The following is a 22,241-nucleotide window of genomic DNA, read 5'->3' as shown; positions in this document are numbered from 1 at the left end:
TCGTTTTGATGATGGAAATGAACTTTGTTCCCATTTCCTTAGCATTATACAACCAGTAATGTGTTAAACATTATTGTTAAAGCGAAAATAAAAATAAATAAACAACCAAAACAACTAAATGACACAATCTTTATGGCTGTTACATAATTTTAAAATGTTTTCAGACGTTAAAATCCTTTCTCAGCTTCTCTTTCTTCATGTTTTTTCTCTCTCTTTCTTCATTTTTCTCAAAGATTGAAATAAAAGAAACATTAAAGCCGAATTTTGCTGAATTTTGTTCGATGTGAACATTATTATCTGCTTTCCCTACATTTCGTAGTTTCTCACTGTCAATCCCCCACCTACTAAAATTCTTTGTCATGATATGTTTTGAATAATCTGATTTATTGTCCAGAAAATTGTATATAGGTGATAATCTACCATTCGAGGCAAAATTATGTTAGACATCGATCAGATAAATACAGAGTAAAAGGAATAAGTAAACCAATGCTATTTTGGTATAAGTTTTGAACCTCTCTTACCAACCAAATAACTCTCTCAAACACCCTTTGGTATCACTTTTTAATGATTCTTCAGCAGATTAAAAAATATTTTACATACGGTTATATGTTATTGCAATATTGCAATAAACATTCCTAGATCAGAGCCTTGTTGAAGAAAGAAAGAAAAAATGAAGAAAAAAAAATAACAATACAAAACAGACACCCCCCAACCCCCGAGAAAGACAACAATCTTCAAACAAACAACAGCAATAAAAAAATCATTCTAGTCAAATAACTGGTATTTCATTTCTTTTCTTTCATTATTCCTTCTTCTTTCTTTTGCAGGAAGCCGATATCGGTAAACGAGCTAAGACCATGCAAGTTTTGTGTAAAATCAACAACTGAGGCAAATTCGGAAAGCATCACAAGGAATGGCTGTAAGTTCCACATTACCTGATATTTTATTTTTCACTTTTACAAATAGTAATCGAATTTTTTAAAAAAAAACTAAAAAAAAGACTTTAAAATCAATGAAGATGCTTAATTGGCTTTCATCCATCATAAATACTTGTCTTGATAGATTATAAATTAGGCCAATAAAAGTTTTCGTATAAATCTCTTTGAAATCACATTGAAATCAATACAGAATGTCAATTTCATTTATTGATTGCGTTACAGAGATATTGTTCACAACTAGTAGGAAACAGTAAAGTTATCACACATATTGATAAGAAGGCGTAACCCACTATTATAGAGGGCATTTAATCCTTTTCTAGATCTTCACAATTTGTATAACATCAAACTTTCTCAAACGTTTGCAATTATTTTCCGGCAGCATCGCAAAGTTTGTGTAAAGAAAGGTTCGAAACGTGTCTTTCATAATTTGGTTGCTGGAAAAATCTGATTTCCCTTGTATTTGTGACGATTAAGATTATGTACCATACGATCAGGAAAGGTTGTATTAGAACCCTGATTTGTTTAACAGTTCTTGAGATACTTAACGACATTTTGTAATAACTGGAAACTTTATACCTCGTTTAAATTTTCAAAATTACTTCATTAGATTAAAACACTAACACGGATACATCAAACGGCAGTATTATGAAGAAAACTGCACCGTCCTTCCTGCTTTCCGGTGTATTTTTGGTCGTCTTTTGCTACACAATTAGGATATGTAAGTTTACAAACTTTAGCTCTTGTATTCGAAGATTAACGTGTATTTGAAAATATAATACATATGCGTTCTCTTTATTTTGGATTGTCATATTGAAGCTGAAAATAAAATTATATTTTAAGCGCATCATTCTACTTTTAGCACAGCGGGATCACCACGCATATTGATTACATCCACGTTGCATTAGCTCACCAGTCTGGATTTTTCGATATATGAAAGAATTGTGGCCCTTCCATTATCGACTTCCACACAGCTGTCACCCATTTATTGATGTTCCGATGATGACGTTAACCCTACATGTGAATAACATCAAGACTCAACAGTGAGATCGATCTTTTAAAAGTTTAATTACATATAAATCTGAGAAGATTTCTTAACAAATTATTAACCTGGGCGCCTTTTCTATGTCGTTATGAAAAGATTTTGAAGACTTCAAAATTTAAGGATTCTCCGCAACGAATTTACACTTAGAAGACCAGTCGATTCCTATACGCAGTAAGTTTGATTGTTAGCGTTACTACTTACTGTTCAGTAATATTCATGTTTCATTTAACGTTTTGTATGCTGAATGTTCAGTAAAGGAAAATGTTTTTGTTCACAGTTTATGTTTATTGGAAACTCTACATTTTTTAACTAGACATTTTCTGTTCATTTAGAGTACATCTTGCTATGGCACATTATGCGATCATACGCAGTTTGTTGTGTGTAAGAAGTATGCCAGAACACTTGCGTACAAATTCAGCCCTAATAATTTTTTCATACAGCACATTCAACACGATCGTTATTCGTGCATTATCAATTAATTTACACATAAAACTTATACCAAGCAAGTACAGGAAAAGAATTTAAACAAGAATAAATCGAAGAATAAAATGTACCCGAATAGCACACTTATTCCTGACATTTAAGTACGTCTGGTATAAAAAAAGGAAGCACATGTCAACCCATTTAAAACTGCTTAATCATGTAGGACGTCTTTCATTGCTGTAGTACGTATAATTGTAATATAATAAAATAGGATTTATAAAACAAGGCCCCTTTGGAGGTTAAGAGATGCCAGGGACATTTATTGAGTTTTTGGCCCCTAGTCCCGGGTTGTATTGAAGTTTGTAAATCAATGCACCATATAATTTACTATGCAAAGATTTAAAAGACAATTAAGTACACAACGAAGTATGTTTATTATTTTCAGAAATTAGTCATGCATTGAATTGTGCTGAAGTAACACGTAATATATTTGTGGTCTTGGGTTGAATAATAGCTCCAGCTCTTAACAAAGGTCAGTGGTTTTCTCCAATGTTACCTGTTCCCTAAACCTCAAAGATGATCCCTAATCCTCAAAGATGATCCCAAAACCTCAAAGTCTACCTTGTGTCCGCATCTAAACAATCGAGAGTATAAACTTGTGTACTCTAGATAAAATATGAACCAAGTTTTAATCTGCTGTGGATTAAGACTGTGTAATGAAAATCATGTCCGGATACAATTAGAAATAACACTGGACAACAAATTTTTACAAAAGTCATGTTACTGAAATAAAATTAGTCAATTCTTATCAATTTTTATGTGCTGAACACGATTATGACAGTCAAATTGCAAAATTGGCTCTAGTTTTTTTGTAATCTGCAAGAAATTAATGTTTACATAACGAAATGCATTCCAATAGTAAAAGGTCAACTGTAATAGCCTACCTATAAAAAATCAAGTCATTGACTACATCTTAGATTTCTTCGCCTGTCTCTTGTACAGCTGTTCGGGAGCATCTCTGAGGAGTGTCCAGCAGTAGTCAGCCAGCATTGTAGTGGACCATTTTCCCTGGTATCTTTGTTCCATTGTTGCGATATCTTGATGAAAACGTTCGCCGTGTTCATCACTAACAATACCACAGTTGCTAGGAAAGAAATCCAAATGGGAATGAAGGAAGTGAATCTTTAGAGACATATTGCAGCCAAGTTTCTTATACTTCATCAACATGTCTTCTACTAGTTCCTTATAGTTTTCTGCCCTAACATTTCCGAGGAAGTTTGTAGAAACTAGGCGAAAAGCATTCCATGCTTGTTTCGCGTCACCTTCCAGCAAGTTGTTGAACCGGTCATCTTTGAAAAGCTCTCGAATCTGAGGACCCACAAAAACTCCCTCTTTAATCTTTGCTTCGCTGAGTCGAGGGAATTTTTCATGCAGGTATCGGAATGCTGGCAAAGTCCGGTCAATGGCTTTCACGAAGTTCTTCATCAAACCTAGTTTGATGTGAAGGGGTGGTAGCAAGATTTTCTGAGCCTCAACCAGAGCTGGGTGTTGGATATTCTTCTCTCCAATGGCTACATTCTGCCTGTGAGTCCATTCCTTCCTCATGTAGTGCATTTCCCTTGCTCGGCTATCCCACTCGCATAAGAAACACATGTATTTTGTATATCCTTGCTGCAGTCCCATTAAAAGGGCAACTACCTTCAAATCACCACAGAGGTGCCAGCTGTACTTGTTATACTCAATGGAATTCAGTAGCTGCCTTAAGTTATCGTATGTGTCTTTCATGTGGACAGCATACGCTACTGGAATAGATGGAAGAATGTTTCCATTGTGCAAAAGCACAGCCTTGAGACTCAGTTTCGAAGAGTCCACAAATAGTCTCCATTCTTGTGGGTCATGAGTGATTTTTAAAGCATTCATGAGGCCCTCAATATCGGAACAGAATATCAGATTACTTTCCTTTCTGAAGAAAGGCTCCAATTGCTGGTGGCGCTTTCGATATGCAGTAATTGTGACATCTTCTTCTAGAAGATTCCATTGTTGGAGTCTTGATCCTAGCAATTCTGCCTTGTTCTTTGATAAGTCCAAATCACGAATCAGGTCATTTAGTTCTTCCTGTGTTATTCTGTGTGGGGTTGATGATGCACCACAGTGAAAATCTGGATCACTGCATGCTGATGGACCAGGAGAAGAACAGGTCGACTCACCTTTGTCTTCGTCAGATGAATCAAGAGAATATTCTGCTGGAGGTTCTGGAATAGGAAGTCCCTCACCATGTGGAACTGGTCTCAATGCAGACGGAATGTTTGGGTAGACTATTCTCGACTTCTTTCGCTTCGTTATTCCGCCGGAAAGAGGAGGAACCAAGCAGAAGTAACAGTCATTTAGGTGGTTGCTTGGCTCTCTCCACACCATTGGGACTGCAAACGGCATTGATGACCTTTTGCAATTCAACCACTGTGAAAGCTGTGTTGTACATGTAGCACAGCATATATGCGGAGCCCAAGGCTTGTCTTGGTCACCAACCTTGCATCCGAAGTAAAGATGATATGCCTTCTTCACTTGAGAATTGATACTTTTCTTCTGGTTGGCAAATGTCACTTCCCCACAAATATAGCAAAAATTGTCCGCGGTATTAACACACTTTCGAGGCATTACTGTTCTTTATTGTACGTAAATGGATAAAATAATAAGTTTTATGTAACAGTAGCTTGAACTGTCTCGCACAACGTCTAAAATATTTTAAATGCTGAACCTATCTGATTGGGCTTTATATAGTACACTGCTTACGTCAGCTTCAGCAGCCGCCTGGCATTAGTATAATAGGCCTACACATGTATAGTACACTGCTGACGTCAACTTACTTCAGCAGCCGCATGGCATTAGTATTGCATTGCATCAGAAAATGATGCAATCAACTGTGGATGATGTGAGCATGATGGTATTATGCAATGTTACATCATTATTCCGGATGTTGCTGCAGTCCTACTGGAGAAATTTACACAGTGAAACATAGAAAATGAGGTATATGAATATCTTCAAAACGAGAGCCAATACAAATTTTTCACGGTTATATTCGTGTTCGGCACACCAAAATACTACAGATTAGGGCCTTTTCAAGTCAGTAATGATTTCACTGTTGACCAGTGTAATTATTAATCCCTAAAGAAAATAATTAATGACGAACCAGTGTTCCAGATCGTCCTATCACAGTGGAGTGGTCGCAGATTCTATCAAAGTTTATACTTTAATATTCTTATTGGCATGACATTTTTCTACGATTAAGTGATATAGTACTCTCTCTTTTGAAGTTTTCACTTTGAACGTTACCGACGCAATGGATGGTTAAAGTTTATGTAGGACATATAGCTGTTAGAATAGGAGCATCGTCCCATCCAGTGTTTAAGAGAATCACCATTTATGTTGACTGGTTTGCCATCCCGAGCTCAAAGCTACCTTCAGCTGCTGTAGCTGAGTTGGTAGCGCATCGGACTCGTAATTCATGGGTTACGGGTTCGATACTAGCCCAAGCCAGCCAGTGTTGATTGCCTCGGTGTATCATTAGGAAATATATTTAGCTCCCATTTCCTTGGCATGATATAGCTAACAATGTGTTACAAGTGCCGTTAAAACCAACACAAACATACACATTCTTCCTTGCAAATATATATTTTATGTTGAGCAACACTTGCCTTGTTCCAAAGGTGTGGCTTCAAATAAACATGTTTACCCTGAACTTGCTTACCCTGACAACACATCAATGCCATTGTATGATACTAAATTAAAATAGAAGGCTATGTACCACAAATTGAAGAATATCCCACATTTATAAAAATAGACCTAAACACTTTCCTTTTGTCGGACTGCCAATGAATTGTGAAATAAATATATTTGAAAATTCAAGAGAAGGTCCGTTTCCCGGAGATGTAGACATGATAATATTAATGGCATAACGAAATACAATGCACCTCTCTAAAAGCTTTAATTTTTATTGAGCGGACCTATGATTTCAAAAGCGCTGAACTTCAGTTGCTATGATAAAGTGGGTTTACATCAAAATGTGCAGTTTAACATCGCAAACTTAATACTCATTTGCCTGTTTCTCTGTTTTCCATCCTTTCGGAAAATTAAAGGAAAAACATTATAGCATTGGTCAGTAACTTTATATATATCAGCATGGGGGTTAGGGTTTTGGGGTCAATGTGCCCCGTTTCTCGGTTAATCCAAATATTTTAATTGAATTTATATAATGTAAATCTATTGATTAGTTCGCTTGTAATATAGAGAGAAACGGTGGCTCAGTGGTTAGCATGCTGTACTGGAGACCAGAAGAATCGTTCAGGTTTGAACAATTTTCAGGCCAGACCTGAAAGTCATTTTTGGTGTCCCTGGTCAGGGAACTTTACCCTGCATGAAAGACCCAGTCACGTTTCGATGTGCCTTAAAGAATAACCAGTTATTGCCGTTATCATACAGATTATCTGTAAACCAGTTTCAGCTGATGATACGTCTTGGCTTCATTATCTCAGGGATGTTTTGTTTTTTCCTGTTTAGAGAGTATCTACAGCTTTTTAAGAATATCACAAACTAAGGGAAATGAACAAATGGAAAAGTGAAAGCTAAGCAATTATGTTTTAAGTTTATTCACATTTCAGTGTTATATTAATCTGGCCATTCGTGTGCGTGTGTGTGTATATGTGTGTGCGTGCGCGCGCATACGTGTGCATGTGGGTGGGTGTGGTAGGGAACCCTATATTATTTAGGGTTGGGACATGCAGGCAAGGATCCCATAAAGCTACCCAACCACATTAAATTACATTCATATACATATATATGTATTTGTGAGAAAAGTAGACATATATGTATTAAACTTACCTGAGATTTCTTAATTATGGGTCTATTAATATACTGAAAATTAAATGTTTTCCTATGCCGGTAATAGAGTTGAAAGACACCTGTTGTTTTAATACAAGGTTCTGGTTGATCTACCGCTAAGGAAAAAAAAAAGGAGAAAAAAAGCTATAAAAAAATACCCCCCACAAAAAATAGTTTGCAAAACAAACAAACAAAAATTACCGAAAATAACCCAACAAAACAACAACAACAATAAAAAATCCAGAAAGGAACCGAATCCGAACACTGGCCCCTATATACCAATACAGAGGAAGCCCACCATCCAACCGGTAAAAACAACTGTTCCTATATGACTGCATGGGCGAACATGTACTCTGTACGTGTCTAAATCGGTGAACTAACCAAGTACCGTAAAAAGGGAAAGCGAAGGAGGGAAAGCGAGCGTGCTACCGCTGCTATATCCTAACGAAATATTCTCCCTCTCCCTCGCGGATTTTTATATATATATATTTTTACAAGATCACTGTGCAATAAACATTTGGTAATGAAACAAGATTACGTAATAAACGAGGAATCCTGATCAAACAGGTTTGCCGTAGCAAATACACCAGATATGAGCAGACAATTTATATAGATTGAAACAAAAACAATATCTATTTAGTTCTTTATGAATGTTAAGTTTGCATGAAGTCTGAATGATGAACTTATGGCAATGTTTATCAATGAAAGGATCACGTGGTCCACAAAATACGTTACATTCAATGTGTAAACAAATTGCTGTTCATTGACAACTGTTGTAAACTGCAGTAAATGAATTTATTATTATTATTATTATTATTATTATTATTATTATTAAGTATTATCTAGACAGAAGAAAATTGTATTAGAGGATAGTAAGGAATATAGCCATCGCATTAAAACCCATTTTAACGAATGTAGACGCAGATTTGTCGTTCCTGGCAACCTTAACGTTATATATGGTTATTTCTACAAATTTTCTGTAATATAACAATCTATTAGGTCCTGTTGACATCATCCTATTACCATGTGTGTATTATTCTGTGTGCTATTACATGTCTCCTTTGAATACATTTGTTGGAACAACATCTGTCCATCGATCTGTTCATTCATCGAATCCTTTGTTCTACTGTCATCTTTCTACATCCTCCGTACCAGGTCTGTAAGTTTGTTATAGTATAAGGATCAGTGATCAATTGATTGAATAGGACACTTTCTGTTACGATACTTCTCGCTATGTGACTCTGAGGAAAACATGCGCACTGAGTCACTTTAATGGTGGATGCTGCAAACAGCTGTAGATGATATGATTCATCAGTTATGGCCTTGCATTATTACCTGTCTTCGCAATATGTATCTCGTCTTCCTTAGAAATTTAGCATCACAACCAATTCAAAGACCAAGTGGAGTATATGTGGTTCAAAAGGATAATTAAATTACTACTACTACTACTACTACTACTACTATTACTACTACTACTACCACTACTACTACTATTGCTACTACTACTACTACTACTATTAATAATAATAATACAATGCAAATCACTCTCAAGCGAACGATAACAAAACAAAAAGTAAATCCATCTGAACGACCAATACATTGACCAACCAACCATTAAAGTAATCAACTGACCAAAAATTTGCTAACTAAAGTTCGTTTCACATAGCATAGCGAATTTTATCCTACCTGTAACTGTAAATGTTCAGGTCAGAGTCATTAATCGCAGCTAAAAGTACAGAATTCGTTTCACAAGATGCATTTAAAGCGAATCATGTCATTTACAGCTACATTTAAGGATGTTGACCAGAAAATTTATTGAGTTACAGATATGACAAAATTCGCTATGCTACCTGGAGCGAACTATAGCTTAATAAATAAATAAATAAATGCGTTAAGACATTTGTGCATTAACCGTTCAGTGATGTCTCCAATTTGAATTCCATCTGTTATCATCTGCTGATGCAACACATCAATAGTTGATCTACTGAATATCTGTAACATGTGGTTTACGGTTTTCTATAGTATTCTAAATCGGTTGCCGGTGGGTCGTGGACCAGCTCAAAACAACGTTTTGTTTTGTTCTGCTTTAAACACGATCAATCATATCGATTGGTATTTGCGTTCCAACATAGATATGACATGACTGTTGATATATAATCATGTTTTCGGTCATATGGATGTATGTATGTATGTATATATGTATATGTATATGTATATATATATATATATATATATATATATATATATATATATATATATATATATATATATATATATATATATATATATATATATATAACGTTTATTCTTAATAGTAATTCATTAGGGCGATACACGATAAAAGAAATTGAATTAACTGATGGAATAAATAAAATTTAAATAATGGAGTGAATGCGAGGCTCGACATGACGTAATATTACTTTAAATATCAGAACACAGTAATACTGGTTGTATTTTAGAATCGGATTTGAAAATTTTGATACCCTTTCAGGACAACCATTATTTTCAGATAAATTACTTTCGGTGGGAAATGATGTGTTCGGGTAAAAATAATCTGCTAAATGATTGACGGAAAGTTTTCTGGTTTGTCGAAGCATTAGCCAATACATACCAGTAAAAAATTAAAAAAGCAACAAACGGACATATGTTAGATTTAAGGGAAGCCACCGAAAGGCAAAATAAAATAAATCTGCTATAAATACCAAGTGGAAATTATAAATAAAGTCTGTTACTGTTGGACAGTAGTCCTTAAATGTCGTCTTAATGCATTTAGGCTCTGACATCTCTGGGGTCTACACAAACAGCATTGCATAACTGCACATAATATCCATTATTTAGATTAAAAAAATGATATATCTTTATTCCTGTACATATACATTAAATCTCTATGTATTGTTTTTCCGCTCTCAGAAAGAATATTATGTAGTAAGTCTAACCGCTGCTATTCCTTTTCTTACATGAAATTCAAAAGCGTCCTCATGACCGCATCAGCATCATATGAATTGCTCTAGAATGTTATCAGTTGTCAAGTACTCAGAATAGATTTACCCGTACATTTGATGTTTTATTCCTTAGCTCATGTAATTGGTATTCTATTCTGCCTTCTGGTAACTTTTCCACTTCAGATCGTTGTTTGTCTGAATAAGTTGAAAACAACGCAGCAGTTTTCTTCAGTAAATCATTGACTATTATTTGTAGAACTCCCTTACCGTAATATGCTGTATCTTTTTAGGTTCTCGGTATCTTAATGTTTCAAGGATGAATTGTGTAGGTCATCTCCCTTTTTCATTTCCACTTTTTCAGCTAAAGCGCATTTTGTCACTTTATCTATCACGGTCAAAATGTATTTGTATCCATTGTTGTAGTATTTGTAAGCGTTCCTGCCACTAATCATTACATGAATAATATGTACACTTTTCAGGGAAAATGTTTCCTCACTCGTTTGTGTAATGTGTAGGTAGACTGTGGTTAACCATTCTTTTAATTCATTGTATTTTACTTTCTTTCCTACCGTTTTATTTGTTCCCACAGTTGGTTAATATTTGCCTATGCACTGGAGGTTCAGAGTTATAGTACAGTTGGCTTAAATATTGTTCTTGGGCAGTCATACATAATGCAGTTTAAACATCAATAGAGTATGCCATGCTTCATAAATTTACTTCAATTTGTATAAATTAGCAGAGTGTCTTCAATGCGTTCAAAGTATAAATGATTCCAAATGTATGTCAAATTCAGCCATTCTGTGAAAGCTAACTCATCCTGTGAATGTTGTGTCTATTTTCGTTGAATTGCTGTAGACTGACTTTTTAAAGATTACAAGAACCTGATATTGTATTGAAAATGAAGCAAAGTACAGATATGATTAACTGATGTCTTGTTTGCATTGTACAGTTTAGCCATCTTGCTGTCATAGCTTATGCGGCTTTTATTTATATCAACATCATCCAATAAAATTAAAATCCGCACCTTTTATATATTGATGTTTGATCTCAACAAATTAACACGTTTATTATCTTAAATGTTTTACTTTGCCACAACTGGCTCTGGGTACACCTTTACCCCGACATGGGCATTATTTCTAGATAACAGCTTTACTGTTTTCATTTTAAACTCGAGATATACTGCTACACGCATGGAATCTTATGCCAAGCAAATCAAACACCTTCCAGAGTGTGGCTTGATGGTACATGTTTTTCCCTATTTTCAAGGACCTCATGATAACCAAAAGGTTCTTAAAACATGCAAATTTTGCAGTAATTTGTCTCAGATCATTTAATGATCACATACAAAATCCTTTCATGTTTTGTTTACTTGTCTTACATTTGCTTGACTTATTCATATGCCTTTTCGAGCTGAATGTAAATAGTTCGCACCATTCAAGACGAAACACGATCGAAACGCCTAATGCAAATAATCTTTCCTATTTCAAGTTCATAAGCACGTATTCCTAAAAATAGCCAAAATAATTAGCTATGCTGAGACATCAGGGAGGGTTCATTTTGCGAAACTAATCCATGCTGTCATAAGTCTCCTAAACAATGTCCATTATGACGTCTGCTCCTGGAAGTTAGCTAATTACTCCGGTTGAGTAATTTCTTCACAACACCGAATAACCATAGCAACAAATAATCACTAAAATTTAACAAAGCTAATGACGGAGACGTCAATACAAATATCACATACTCAACACAGCGTACCTATCTTCCTTTAATTGTGACCTAAATTGTAATTTTGTTTTCGCTCTGCCGCTTACCTTTTCACAGCGTTTGTGTCAACTTGTGTCAAAACAACTTCACTCGTGTATATAGAGCTTTATGAAATATCACCCGGAGTCTTACAGCACTAGTGAATATTAAGTTTTGCTTTAGTATGTTCGTATACCTCTTCGAATAGGTTGGTTAGTGTCGTTATAAATTTTACTCTTCCATACGGGTATATTATTATTAAAATATTATTCCTCGCCTTATCGACATATCTATACATCTTATATTAGAAGGAAACATTAATGACGGGTTTACGAAACTTTATTACTGATAATGGACTCATTAGATACATTTTTGAACTTATTCATCATATTCACGTGGTTTTCATTTGCAACGTTGTTATATCATACTTGTTTTATTGTGTGTATTCTCTCACAATATTGGATATAAAAGATGGAAGAATTTATGTAACTGAATTTTATGAAACAAAGTTGCTTCATTGGAGATTTGAGAGGTTGTTTGCTTGTATCGAGCAAATAACGAATATATTTCATAAAGTTTGTGAAAAACTCGGTATTTCAGCAAAATCGAAGAAATTTGTTTTATTTTGTTTTTTAACCATAACGTGGGAATTTTACCTGATACTCTTGCATTGCAGTTGACCATGCTTACTACCAGACCAAACGAAAATCAAAACGAGGGTACGAATTTCTTAGTCAAAATGTTATTGATGTCTATCAGCTGATTGAAAAATACATAATTTTCATAAATTATCTCAAGTGAAATTATTTCTATTAAAAATAGACTAATTCACGGGTTAGCCTAAAACCCTCAACACCAGCATAAAAAAACCAACAAAAAAAAAACAATTAAATAACCGACCCCAACACAAATCAATAGTCTAACACAAATCACTCTAATTTTGGTCTGACATATTTCCGAGGAAAATGCGAGGCACAGCAAGAACGATATCGTTTAGCGGCATCATCGTAATGTTAAATTTTTGTGTGTGCTGAGAACCACTTAGAAGCGAGGTACTACGTTCAGCTGAAGCATTATTTGAAAGTAATTTAATTAGTATAATGAATTTTATGAAATAAAACAGAATTCAGGTTTCTGTTTGTTGAATCTCTAAAATTAAGGACGATTGTATATAAATTTATTTAGTGTAGTTGGCTTTTATTTGCATTTTTTATATTATTCAATTAATTATTTATGGGTGGGGTGGGGTATATGGTGGGAAAAGAGTCCATGATCCATAACCGCCAAGCTTTGCCCTACTACGTACCGCATGACATGATTACATAATCGTGAATAATATTGTCTATTTACAAAGCTTTGTCCAGCCGCTGGATAAGATAAAAAGACATATGCTTGTATGTTATATAACATAATCCGTTATCTCTTGTAACTGGCGTTTATAACGGTACACACGACGTGCGTGTGCATCAAACGATGCCGATAAAGACATAGACAATACTAATTCGAGATATTCGTAAAATGTGTGTGGTGACTTACTTTGAGGATCAAGGTTTAAGTTAGCACAGACAATTGTGATAGGAATGGTAAGTACACTATTTAACTTGGCAGTTGATGCTGATGAATTATACAATTATGTACACTCGCGTTTAATTGGCTGTCTCACGGAAGTAAATTGTTTGTCTTGTCATGTCATGTTAGAAATAGATCATTCATTTTGAAAAGAGATATAATTCAATAATATATTGCAAGCAAAGGATTCCCATTTTGCTTATATCCAATAGTTGCTCCTTATCAAAACATTGAATTTATTTCCCCTCTGTTTTTTCTCGTTTTTGTTGTTTCTAATAGATCGTGGTGGTTGCATATCATCAATAATACTTTAAAGCAAACTGGACAAGACTTTACAGTCTTTCACGCTGCACTGTACTATCCTGTTCAAGCTGTATAGTGTGTATTATATCGACGACAGAACAGACATGTAAGGCAACTATTTTAAAAGTATAGAGGATATCTGTAAAAAGAAGTAAAGAGGAAACATTGATGGTATTTATAACATAAATAAATTTAAATTAGATTTATTAAGTTTAAAAACCTTAACACACATCTCTCTCTCTATCCCTCCATTTATCCATCCATCCCTCCATCCCTCCATCCATCTATCTATCTATCTGTTGGAATATATTACTCCAATATTATAATTAATTTGGAGTATGCGCATGTGTTTATAGCTCTCCATTTTAGACATTTCTTAGATGTTTGTGATCAATTGTTTGATTATGGGAAGTCGGTCCTGAGGAAATATTCATCAGACGGAAATAATTAGCAAATTACTAGGAGCAAACGTCAAGGAGTGAAGTGTTAGTGAGTTTCCATGATGCCATAGTTTAGTTGTGTACACAAGTTGTGTGACTCCAGATGCAGTATATATGATTGGAGACAGGTAAATTACACAATGGAATAAACGAGAAGGGACTGTTCCGTCGTCGACAGGCGCCGTTTATTGTTGCCATGGTGCTAAATGTTAAGCAAAGTTACAGGCGAAATGTGGCTTAAAACCATGATTTGACTGGCCTAAGGCGGCGTAGTAGAAATAAACAAAAAACGTTTCTTGTTTTGCTTAGTTGAGTCGCATAGTTTTATGGCTAACGGCTGACGTTACGTTACGGAAAGTTAATGAAGATAAACCATGCTTTTGTGCGGTTGATAGACAAATGGGAAGTTGCAAGTTCAGTAGCCTTGCATTAATTAGAGTAAAATTATTTATATAATGGACACGATGGACTTTCCAGTTTACACCAGTAGTTGGATAGAGGTCTTTGGAATCAGTGGAAACGTAAGACTTACAGCGAAATCGTGCTAGGGTTTGACATCGCTCGGTCTTTTAACGCCTTTGATTGTTACAATATATATATATATATATATATATATATATATATATATATATATATATATATATATATATATATATATATATATATATATATGCATGTGTGTGTGTGTGTGTGTTTTGGTCGTCTATGTCAATTAGGTTTTCTCTTATTTACAGTTTCGAAACGGAAGCCACCAAACCTCAAATGAAGATTTTTCTCCAGTGCGTGATGGTGTTTGCTTTTATTAGTGGCAGCAACAGCGATGAGGTCAATATGCAGTGTAGTCCATTACAGTTCTTCCCGAACTCTTTTATTGACGTCACGGCATCCAATAGTGCCACAGGACAAGACGTGACAATGATAGATGAAATAATGAGTACATCTAGAGACCAGTGTCTTGAAGCATGCTGCGATCTAATCAACGGTAAGTTAATAAAACATTTACTAATTAAATGAGCAATTTCCGAATTATTTACCATTGTTTCAGTGACAGGAATAATTTGAAAACTTGTATAGGTTAGCTGAGGCCAAACTTAGAAAAAGAATGATCGTTTCCTCAAAATATGTTGATGTCTAATTTGTATCAATGCTTGTGGGTGAAAAATATGCTTATCTGAACACACTATTTTTTTCAGGGGCAGAAACGTCCAGTCAGTTAAATATACATTAAAGGAAAGGCACCAGTATTAGTCTTTAATGTTATTTTATACAGCCGTATAATTTCCTAATTTGATACTTCAAAATAGCATAACAGGAAGAATAAATTAGTTAATATCTGACATGAACAATCAATATCTTGAATGTTGTAATTTGCAACTTGCTTTAATAAATCATGTCTTTACAGATGGATGTACAGTTGCTGTATTTTCCAAAATGGAAGCAAAGTGCTATTTATATCAATGTTCACCAATTGATAGATGTGTGGTCAGTTCATCCGCAAACAACACAACCATCTTCATTGGACTAGCATCTACCACATCAACTGAATCAGGACTTAGAACCGATTCGAGTCAAATAACTACGACAATTCCTTTGATCCAAACTACAGAAACAGTGACACTCTCAACCACTGATCAAGATGAAAGGACCACAACAACACAAGGAAAGGTAACTCAGTATTTAACTAAGTCAACGCCATCGTCAACAGAGTCTCCAGATACTGTTACCACAAAGAAGCAAGACTTGGCCGTAGCTGTTCAGAAAACAAAGTCTACTGAGGGGCAGGTTACAGCAAGTGCAAACCAAATGCAGGAGTCACCAAATAATATACCTAAAGATTTGTCATCTACACCGATGCAACAAGGGTTGGAGAAGACAACTTTTGCTGACGATAAGAGTTCAGAAAAGAGTAGCCTACTGTCAACTACCCTCGAGCATGAAACTACTCCAGACAATCCAAAGCAGACAAGCTCAACAAAAGGTCCTGAAACTCTGGCCACACTTTCTAAATTGGTTACACCTGAATCACAGATACCTGCACCAACACGTTCTACTCAAAACGGTCTGACGACGGAATCGGTAACGTCAACATTTTCTGCGGAGACAACAGCTACCGTCTCTAAAACTAAAGAAAGCGTCAGGACTACACAGGCTGCAGAAACAACAGAAAGTACATCTGTGACAAGGAACACGAATGGGATTACAACAGAAAAAGTATCCACTGATAATAGCATAAGGACGGAGGACAATATTGCAAAGAAAACTAACACTGAAAGTAATACTCCAACTTCTCGCATGACAAGCTCTTATGTGACTCACACTTCAACTCCGTTGTCAACAAACAGAAGCACGACACCAGGAGAAGCGGAAGAACAAATAGCAGTTACAACATCAAACAGCCAGAAGATACAAACTTCTAGTTTAACGTTGACAGACCAAACTGATCACGAGTCATTCACAGAGAATGTTCAGCTTCAGAGTGGGACGATCAGCGGTACCAATATTACATGTAAGCTAGTCATACTGTCTCACGTTTTCCTTTCTTATTTCTAGTCGTATGAATACACATTGCACCGATATTCACATTAAGTATTAGTAGAAATAATTGTTCTCTATTCTCATCCGAGCATGTTCTGGTAAAGATGTCACTGGAGGAAAAAAATACAGTCCAGTTTATTTAAGTATTTCGAAAGCAAAAGAACCGAATTATTAAAATAATTAGTATGTTTACATTTTTATTGCATTTACCAAAACAACACTTTCTCGAGCTAATCGCAAATAATTCTTAAACAAATATAAATCATTGTGAGTTCATGAACGTAAAACGCAAAAGCAGCCAAGTTTTCATCCATTCTAATAAGGACTTTTTCTGCTGCGGAAGCAATCGACAATGATGCCCAAGCTGTAATTTAGAAGAATATCAACCTATAAATCCTCTTTCTCGTCATCTGTAGTAGGTCTATTAGTACTAGTGGTGGTTGTCGTGGTGGTAAATTGGTGGTATAACAACAACGACATTTACGACGCAACAACCTACTGATTATTAGATAATTTAAATTCATAGTGGATCTTGCATTAGTGTTAATTTCAAATGACCTTTTAGACTGAGTCAAATATTTTTTAATTTTTTGCAACACGTGCTGCCTTTTTATTTTGTGAAACTATGGGAGGCTATTACACGAGTTACATATCAGTGAAATATGAGATGGGTATATTAAAGTAAATAACGCTGTAATCATAAGATACAGTTCTCCTTGTACTTTCCGATTCTCCATATTTCATTTCTAAAAAAGAGATCCTAAACCAAAGAGCGAAAAACGTTATCTTGCCAAATTTACTATTAAAAGTATGTTGGATACAGTGTCGGTATGGGATGGGGCAATTGCCCCCGAGCGCAAGACGAAATTACTCCATCGGGATTTTTTTCTGCAGCTGAAATTATCATAGTTTTTCACCTACATCTTAGTGATAAGGGGAACATTCTGCGCAGAACCTAAATTTATGAGGCGAGGTGGGGGAGATCGGAGGATGGTAATCTACACACAAACTGTTCTCTAAAGCAAAGTAGGTGTGGCACTAAAGAACATTGCCCTTGGGTGCCTCGAAATCTGACACCGTCACTGGTAGTGTTTGTTGGATTGATGTTGTCACCATCAGAAGAGGTCAAAGGTGAAATGAATTAAAGTCTGTTTCCGCGAAATTGACAAGGCACTCCTTAGTTTACCGAATGTATAACGTGTACTTTTATTTTAATTCATCAAGCTAACGAATTCCTTGATTGTGTTTATTAGAAAGTAATGGATACTATTTCTGATAGCTGTTTTTTTATGTTTAAGAGCTATTGCATGAATACGTGACTGCAACGTAAGGATATAGTCCTTCCGAAATAAGTTAAAGTAATATTTTTAGTGCACTGACTGTTGAACATTACACTCGGACATATCCAGCGTGTTTTCGCGTAAATATGAATGCTATTACCCCGAACCACGCTTTCTCGATATCGTTCTAATATTCAGGAAGCGACATGAACAGGCCTGATATACATAATCACTTTCAGATGCATTATTCTTGCACTCTGTGATGACATATTCCATAAGTATATACATCGTGTCACATTAAATTAAAGGAAGGCGTAGAGAAGGCTTGATTCATTGTTGGCATCGGCATCACGAAAAATCATCCCACTCAAATGTTATTGACTTCTCCATGAAATTATTACTATATTTATGAATATGTTCTGAATAACTTTAATGATGTACGTCTTATTTTTTTGGATCGTCAAAGTATTGTCACTATATTTTAATTAGAATTTATCATTTAAAATATTCTGCTCTTTATTTGTAAGCTTATTACGCAGAAATAGAATAAAATGAGTTTTTGTGATCTTCAGCAACTCTAAGCACATCAACCGATGAACAGATAACGGACTTGCATCACCATAACAACACAATGACACCACAAAGTGACATAAGTGAACAAACTGTAAAAGATAAACAAGGTGAGTGGAGAAATATATTAATGGAAGTTGTATCATGATTTTATTTTTTCCCACATGCATCAAACAACATAAGCTGTGCATCTTTGCAATTAGAGATTTGATCCCCAGTGTACGTGCCTGAGAGAAAAGATATGACCTCGCCTTTACAATTCACCCATACATCTCGAGTATCGTAAAAAAGCTTGCCGGCAGCTTTTCATGGGCCGTTGATTCTTGCCGTGTCCTTCATCCACCAAATATACTTGCAGACATAAATAGCATATTACGCCCTGAAAAATCGCTTTAAACCCCCACAAAACCAAACAAGGTCAATGGTTTATTCCCGAGCTTATTTGCCTCAAGCGCCAACCATGTCAGCATCATGATCATTCATAAACTTCTTATTTGAGGAATCGACTTATGAAAGATTAAGTTTACTGACATAATTAAACCGTTTGCTAATGTATGGAAATTAGCTGTCCATCTGTCCCTGGTGTTATCCATGGCTATTTCAATTAATCACTTCACTGACATATGCTCTAGATCAATCCATAGGTACTCCATACCGGCAAACACTTGTCGAGATACATGGATCTAAATGCATCAACATGCAATTTTAAGCGTCTAAAATTTATATTAGTTTTCCCAATGAAAACGACCATTTATGGTCGGCCCAAATCATATTGTCCAAATTCAGTTTAATTTATATTTTACAAAGAGAAATATATAATTCTTTTAATTTAGGGTGGTTCGTCCATTGTAGAAAAGTATTCAGTGTGAAAATTTGCATTTTCTGATCACCGTCTACATATGATTAGTCTCGCTAGAGACTTGGAAACTATATTTTCCTTTGTACTGGTCTGTCTGTATGTATGTATGTATGCATGCATGTATGTATGTATGTATGTATGTATGTATGTATGTATGTATGTATGTATGTATGTATGCATGTATGTATGTATGTATTTCATGTCTATTACTTCCCTGTTCGGATCAAAATTATTTTCTTTTATAGGAGCTGATGAAATCAAGATGAACTATACACTCCCGATTATAGATTTTTCGGAAGACATGGTAGTCTCTGGAGCTTTAATAGCAGCCCTTTCATTCGGAATCCTGTTCTTCTTCGCCATGATGGTTTTAGTTGGTCTCCGCTGCTTTGAGGGTTGGAAAAGGCGTCACTATTCCCGAATTGACTACCTTGTTAATGGAATGTATAACTAACAGGTGCCAATTAGTCGATCATGCTGATATGATGGAGTCAGCCTACCACTGTTTATAGACGCTTACAAGTCGGTTTCAACTGCGAACAGCATAGACCTGCGAGCTGCCGTCCCATAATGCGCCGGCATATCAGGATCTCTATTGTTTTGTTCTATTTATCATGCATTATAGCGACGGCAGGGCTGGGTCTGTGCATTTGCAGTTGGATTCGATTTATAAGTACATATGGTATGTTCCGTACGGAAAATATAAAATCAAATGGTTACAGTTGGCATATGGCCGCGTTGCATCATGTGTCTCACATTCCATATCGCTGACTTTGTACACAATCCCATGTGGAACGAAACATGTTTACGTAGTCATGCTAGATAGACATCGGGTTTCGGGGATAATTTTCCTTGTTTTACATATGTTTTAAGAAAATTTATCAATACTAATAGTAAACTGTAGAAGCGTTTTCAATTTTATAGAATTTACGGTATGTTTGGTATCATTCATGAATAAAGCATCTGTTGAAAGTAAATTTATATTACACGTACCATACCATACAGTATACAAATTTCATACTTTGGAGGGAGGCATCACTAGTGTTGGTGTCACCCAGTGCGGTAACTGGTGGTGTCACCCCAATGGACCTTCTTCCTGCATACAAATGCAAAAATGTGTTATAGACAGTCATTTTGGCGTCACCCCATCTGATGGTGTCACCCAGAGCGATCCGAACCTCCTGCATCCCCCCCCCCCCGCGCAGTGACGCCACTGATTTCTACTAGCACTTTACTCGAGGCGACCATTGTGGTCGATTGTTTCAGACTTTTGCTAAATATATTAATAACTCAAGAGCTTTCCATGGGATATCGAAATTTTAAAGAAACATCTTTGCATCAAAATAAATCCAAAGCGATTCAGTATTATATGGTTTAACATCTGTGTCAATATCAATCAGAGTGTGTGTCTTTATATGCATCTGTTTAATTTATTTGAGTTGATTAAGTCATATTATATTTGATACCTCGATGAGGTAATACATTTTCACTGTAAAATAAGGGTAACATATTTTGTTGTAATTTCACTCCAGTGTTACAATTTATATCGCTCGCTCAATCTAAGAGTTCTGATATATATATATATATATATATATATATATATATATATATATATATATATATATATATATATATATATATATATATATATATAAAGATAAAGATAACGTAGCTTTTAAAGTGTTGGTATAAAGCAATTTGATATACCAGTACTGTTGGTATATCAAATTCTAATCCGCCCGTGGCCCATTAATACGCATATGTAAATATTGTTTCAACATTAGGTTATATTCAACAGTCGGCTATCGCTTCTGTATTCTCTACATTTGTGATGAAGTTCCACTTATTAATCACTAATAAAAAGAACGATAAAAATATTAATAATCTTCTACATGAATTAAACATGGTACATAATTTCATCGAAATCCTCCTTGCTTCCCCATTGCTCTCTCTCTCTCTCTCTCTCTGTCTCTCTCTCTCTCGTGCATAAGAGAGAGAATGCGGTGAAGTTTGAGAAGTGAGGGAGAAAAAGAAAACTGAACTTTCACTAAATGACCTACACGAAATATGTGAATTTGCAATGGCTAGGTGTACACGTTTCGTGGAATTTTAATAGTGTGTTCACAATACCAACGGCATAAAGTTGCAATAGCGTCTAAAGATTGTACGATAAATTTATTGGTTAGAAGGAAGACACATACTGTAATCTATTTATGCTCTTTTTGTTGTCATTACTTTCTTCCTATTTTATAATATCTATTAATAAAGGTCTAACACAGATGAGTTAATATTAAAATGTCTGAAAGCGGCTCTATCTCCACCCCAAAGCATTTGTCTCACTGTGTTGGTTTGTAAAGGTGCAGTAGTCGAACATTAAAGAAACAGGGATAGGCAATAAATAAATGCCTTTATGGTCTCTCTCTCTCTCTCTCTGGACCATCATATAAATAAACCATAAATAACTATGAACATGGCGGTATTTCGCCTGTGTCATGCGACGATATCTCTGAACCTATCAAAGATTGCGAAGTGTAGTCACATGAATGTACGAAAACGGGGAAAGTTAGAAAAGGAGAATATAAACAACTGTGTGATTAGTTAATTAATTCATAATAATGACTCAGATCAAATACATTTCAATGTCTGAATTGCCTGATGTTGCTTCCTCATTTGACTTAGTTTAGGCGGTATTTAAATGGCTACGCTTTCGATGTATCAGTAG

General features: G+C 35.3%; 1 protein-coding gene across 1 annotated transcript; it reads left to right on the top strand.

Moving 5' to 3' along the window:
- Positions 1–1,926: 1,926 nt before the first annotated feature.
- On the top strand, positions 1,927–21,802 carry LOC149786610 (uncharacterized). Its single transcript, XM_089977115.1, has 5 exons — positions 1,927–2,151; positions 15,010–15,257; positions 15,678–16,781; positions 18,663–18,770; positions 19,765–21,802. Exons 2-5 carry the CDS (start codon positions 15,038–15,040, stop codon positions 19,971–19,973), a joined length of 1,641 nt encoding a protein of 546 aa, XP_089833241.1. The 5' UTR covers positions 1,927–2,151; positions 15,010–15,037; the 3' UTR covers positions 19,974–21,802.
- Positions 21,803–22,241: the final 439 nt, after the last annotated feature.

Source organism: Sinohyriopsis cumingii, chromosome 12 (assembly GCF_028554795.1).
Source record: "Sinohyriopsis cumingii isolate HCF-2022 chromosome 12, ASM2855479v2, whole genome shotgun sequence".
NCBI lineage: Eukaryota > Metazoa > Mollusca > Bivalvia > Unionida > Unionidae > Sinohyriopsis > Sinohyriopsis cumingii.
Note: the sequence above shows the minus strand (reverse complement) of the source record. Positions and strands in the feature narration are given on the sequence as shown.